Source organism: Cajanus cajan, chromosome 9 (assembly GCF_000230855.2).
Source record: "Cajanus cajan strain Asha chromosome 9, NIPB_CcT2T_4, whole genome shotgun sequence".
Lineage (NCBI taxonomy): Eukaryota > Viridiplantae > Streptophyta > Magnoliopsida > Fabales > Fabaceae > Cajanus > Cajanus cajan.
Genome location: NC_138525.1, coordinates 20,845,668 through 20,850,577, shown reverse-complemented (window position 1 = coordinate 20,850,577; position 4,910 = coordinate 20,845,668). Strand labels below are relative to the sequence as shown.

The 4,910-nt window shown below is 33.8% G+C and overlaps 1 protein-coding gene across 3 annotated transcripts; it reads right to left on the bottom strand.

Moving 5' to 3' along the window:
* Window positions 1–252: 252 nt before the first annotated feature.
* Window positions 253–4,346, bottom strand: LOC109788165 (LURP-one-like protein (DUF567)). Of its 3 annotated transcripts, none has more exons than XM_020346833.3 (5): window positions 4,138–4,344; window positions 3,648–3,709; window positions 2,615–2,902; window positions 2,299–2,511; window positions 253–910 (listed from the first exon to the last, which is right to left on the bottom strand). In XM_020346833.3, the coding sequence occupies exons 3-5, from the start codon at window positions 2,861–2,863 to the stop codon at window positions 779–781; spliced, it is 594 nt and encodes a 197-aa protein (XP_020202422.1). In that variant the 5' UTR covers window positions 2,864–2,902; window positions 3,648–3,709; window positions 4,138–4,344; the 3' UTR covers window positions 253–778. The 3 variants fall into 3 exon arrangements, with proteins under 3 accessions (XP_020202422.1, XP_082919866.1, XP_020202428.1); XM_083063740.1 differs by lacking the exon at window positions 4,138–4,344 and adding an exon at window positions 3,809–3,944; XM_020346839.3 differs by lacking the exon at window positions 253–910 and adding an exon at window positions 2,003–2,174 and having other exon boundaries at window positions 4,138–4,346.
* Between the last annotated feature and the right edge of the window lie 564 nt (window positions 4,347–4,910).

Here is a 4,910-nt window from a genome sequence, read left to right as displayed (position 1 = left end):
TAGATGCAAATATATCAATTTAACGTTCATCGTTAAGAAATTTAGGAATTAGAATTTAAACTTTATCCCTCACTTGTCCAGCTTAAGAGTGGTACTCGCTAGTGCTACACTAGCTAAATTGCTATCAGTGTGCATCTTGGCTACACAGGTATGTCATCGTTATCAGAAAATTTACACAGGACTAATATATTGTTAGTGCTAAATAAATAACTAGAACGACATCAACTTGGCTTTTGAAAATGAAGACACAGGTCAAAAACTACACCGTACTAGCATAGACTTGGGATCCAAAAATGTGTCCAGTTTCACTAATAAATAAATTGATTGCTGAAGCTAATTTCTATACAGATATTCTGTTTGACGAGCCTTTAGTTCTCTACAGCTGGATCTGTATTCTATTATAAATCTTGATGCTACCTCCAAAGTCCAAATATATTTGAATACATCAAAGCACCTTTCAGGAGTTGTTGAATACATACTGGCTATATGCCATATGAATGGTGAGAATGAAGATTGCTGAAATTAGAGCATTATCTAATAAGGATAATGACAAATGTTTTAAGAGTTGCTTTGTGTCATAACAATGAAAATGTTTCTGGGACTAGGATCTTGTACCAGTTGAAATAAAATATAAGCATAGCTTCTTATAAGGAACTCATTTCCTCCTCCTATCAGTCAATGAACTAATGTTTACCCGCCTGTGCATGAGTGAGACAGAGAAAGATCATAAATCAAAACCTTTTTTGTTCTTGAAGATGCATGTCGTGTGTTAACGGTACTATTTTCTTCCACTCAAAAATATCACAAACAACGCCACAATAAGAGCGTGGTCAATAGTCCCGGGAAAAATTGTTAGACGAAATTTACCCCTACTAGCATATATTTGATGGAGCTTGTACATTAGGCTACTCTGCACAAAAGAAATAAGGCAGAGTCAATCTTTTGATCTCTTAAAATGTAGTGCACTTAGTACATGATGCATTTGCAATATTCTAGTGTGTAAACATTTTCTCTTTATCTTAAAGTGTTTCACGCCTTCATGGGATAATTCACATATTTTTAAATTTCTCTCTTCCAAAGTGTTTGATTGGAGACAAATAAAGGGAGGAGATGAGAGAAATTTTTATAAACTTTTATTAATTGATTCAACTTTTAGTAGGGAAATGAATCAGAACAAAATCCTTCCTCATCTAATTTTAGTTTTCCTATAATACTAGGGGGATTTGAAAGGGAGGGTGGAAATTTAAAACATTTTCAATATAATGTCTAAAATATTCATACATATATTTTTAAATTTAAAACTATAAGGGTATAGAGGTAATTAATTTTTAAAATATCTTCTCTCCCTTTGTAAACCAAGGGATATGTTGCATCCTCTGAAAAACACGCCAAATGACCCTTTGAAGTAGTGCATGTGCAGGCAACGAATGAATGGGAAGTTTGAAAAGATAATAAATTTTAAAATGTTTACACATGTCAAATTTTAATTGAGTCAAAGGATATTTCGGTCTACTGATTTCAAAGACTTGAACATTTCTTGTAAATCGAACAAAAGAAAATTAACTTTCCATCCTCTCCACTAAAATCCCTCCCTTCCCCTCCTTTGAATCAAACATAATTTTTAACCCGTCCTTGCTTTCCCTCTCTCCATTAAAATATTTTCCCTCCTTTAAACCAAATAGCCCTTTTCCACATTCCAGATGTATTATACAATATAATTATTGAACAACACTAAGAATTATAAGTACATAAGAGTATAAGACCACTCTTGTATCATAATATACAAATCTCAGCTTTAAAATCATGACCAAATTCTTATCAGGTCAAGCCTGTAGTTTAATTCATACACACCGAATAATTTTTCTGCTTCACTTTCATATCTTCAATATTCTGAAGGCATAATTGTCTAACGTAATATTATTTGGAATCTGAATACACAGTTTCTTAGGCTTTAATAGTTGTAACTTACCATTCAACGTTTCAATTATACAAGGACGGGTGGTACTATGACAATCTAGAATATAATTAGATTATGATATTTGTACAAGTAACAAGTTAGAAATGAATTTCATAAGTAACAGTTAATTTCTGGCACAAGTTTATAAATTATAACTAGAAATTAAAAATATCTTCAATTCCTCTCATCGTGACAGTGTGACACATGTTCCATTATACTGTAAAATTCAAAGTTGAGATTAATTGACCATACCTTTCAATTATGTTTAACAGTTCAAAATTAATTCTATCAAAATCATTTTTATCTATCTTAAGTCACTTAATAAAGTTTGAATTCGGTACCTGTGCCACCAAGTCAGCATCTTTATAGATGCTGCATGATCTTCGAAAAGGGGAACCCTTCATTTTCAAATCACAACCTTCATCATTGGACCTCTCACCATGGAAATGTACCTCTAACTCAACTCTAGTAAGTGTTTTGAGGGTCCTCTTCACTCTGAACACCAGCTCATTGTTCCCATCGTTGTCTCCCTTGTAGCATTTCCAAGACCCATTCTACCAAAATTAAAATACAAAAGAAAGAAAATTCATAATTTAAAAAATAATGCGAAATTTCATTCTTATTTTAGAAAAAGAAAATAAGAGAAGAGAGACTAACATGATAGCGGTGGATGGAGAAGAGGGGATTGCCTGAGGCATCAAGCAAGAGTTTCTTGTCCTCAGGAAGGGGCAATAAGTTAGGACTGGGTGGGTGGCGGTTCACCCTGAAGACTATGTTACCAAACTCATCCGCAAATGTTAGAACACCACGTGAGACTCCAGCATGCTTTTTGGAACCAAATAGATCAATTGGGATCTCCCAATTCCCTGACCCTGGATATGATGACTCTGAGGTTCCCAATTCCATCTTTGCTTTGTTTACTCGTTCTCACTCAGCCGCCCACAACTACTTGCACAAAATTATTAAAAATAAAATAAAGGCAAGATGTTTTTGGATATTCATCTTTTATTTACATGTATAATAGAGATTAAAGGGAAAAAAAATGACAATGGTTAATGGAATCATATGTTGCATCCAGCAGCTGCACTGGCTGCTTTTTCCCAAAATGAGAGTAAGACTAGGTAAAGGACACACACTTTGAAGAACAATGTTTAAGAAAATATGGTTACCAGTCATGTTTTGAAACATTTTGGAACACTGAAACTAATCAATATAATTCATTTAAAAAGCAAAGTCATTAATATGGACTTCCTTTTGGATGTGGAGACATCCAACCTCCAACATATCCCATGTTATGCACCATCTATTGTACAGCCAAGACTATGATGTCCAACATCTTACATTCAATGCAAAGCATTGACAATAAATTATCATTGATTTCAGCTTCAAAAAGACTCAACCAAATTTCACATTCTAACACAAACTAACACCACCATGATCCAACTGAACGAAGACAAAAAATGAAAAAAAATAAAAAAAGTGATGCGGCTCTCTATTTACACTTTAAGCACGCTTGTATTCAATATTCATCATCATCTAAAATTGGCTAATTGATAAAGGGAAAAATCAGCAAACTTAAAGACAAATTGGACAAGCTGCACCCAAAGAGACATATAAAATACTATAATTAATTGCACTTAAGCATGTTACATATTCTCATAATCTAGTCTAGAAGTTAATCCAAAATTACCTCAGTCGTAGGATCCTTCGTGCCTACCCTTTTAAGTGAACCCCAATTTCATTATCAACGTCCTGCAGATAACAAAACAACTTAACATTATGACACTAAGACAAGGCATGGAAAATTTGATCACAGTAAATTTGACAATCTATTCGAAGCTGCAAACATGCCTTAGTATAAAACTCCCATGAAACAAACACATGGAATAGAAGACATGGTTAATTCAAACTCAGTTGATTGAAGCAACGCATACAGAAGCAATGCAACCGGATTTAGTGCAGTCAAATTTGCAGTCATTCACTGTATTCCCAAGCGTTCGATGTAAATCAGATTGCGGAAAATCGAATGCAGGGAGAAGCAAAGCAAAGAGTACCATTCTGCTTGGGAATTATGAACACAAAATTGGACCTAAGACCTAGGCTATATTATTGTATAATTTGAAATAACATGAAATTGAGCTACAAATAGAACCTGTGAACATAGAATTGGGAAGACTTACGGCGAAGGGGAGAGAGAGGAGGAGGAGGAGGAGGAGGAACTAGCGACGGAACCACCGAACCCGATGGCGGAAGTTGCGAGACTGAAGGGAAGAAACGATAAGACTAGAGGCGACCTTGAATTCTCAATTCCTATTGCGAGCAACGACGAAGACGAGTTTTGCTAGGTGCTCGGGGACGTCGAATTTTCATTTGGACTCTGTCCGCTGAAAATTTCCACAATTATATAATAATCTCATATTTGTTCTATTATTAGTGTTATTTTAAAAATAAAATAATAATAATAATAATAAACTGATAAAATGGGAATGTGCAATTAGAGTAACTCTAATAGGAGTTGTTTGGCTTATTAAGCAACTCCAACACGAGTTTCTTACCATTGGAGAAGACTGAGGTGACAACAAGAGTTTCTTGCAGAGGAGAGAGGGTTGCTTCACTAAGGACATCTCCAATGGAAACAACTCATTTGAGTTGCTTCATGTATTAGAAACTGAAAAAAGTGGTCCCCAGTGTGTCATGTCAGCATTAAGCAACTCAAACAAAAATTTACTCTAATGGTAAGAAACTTTAAGAAATTCAACTTTTAAATTTTTTTTTCAAATCATTTATGAATTAAATTAAAATTTTTATTACTCCAAATTTTTTTCTTTTTTTCTTTTTTAATTTTTTAATTTTTTAATTTTAATTTTAATTTCTTATTTCTTTAAACCCTCTTTTTCATCTTCTTCTCTTCCGTAAAGGATTTTTTCATTTTTTCTCCTCCTTTCCTTTTCTT

Excerpts from the sequence above, each read along its gene's own strand:
- LOC109788165 (XM_020346833.3), bottom strand. The coding sequence starts at position 2,863 with ATGGAATTGGGAACCTCAGAGTCATCATATCCAGGGTCAGGGAATTGG. Across the intron at positions 2,512-2,614 it reads TCTCCATCCACCGCTATCAT|AATGGGTCTTGGAAATGCTA; the intron begins GTTAGTCTCTCT and ends TAATTTTGGTAG. Across the intron at positions 911-2,298 it reads ATGCTGACTTGGTGGCACAG|AGTAGCCTAATGTACAAGCT; the intron begins GTACCGAATTCA and ends TCTTTTGTGCAG.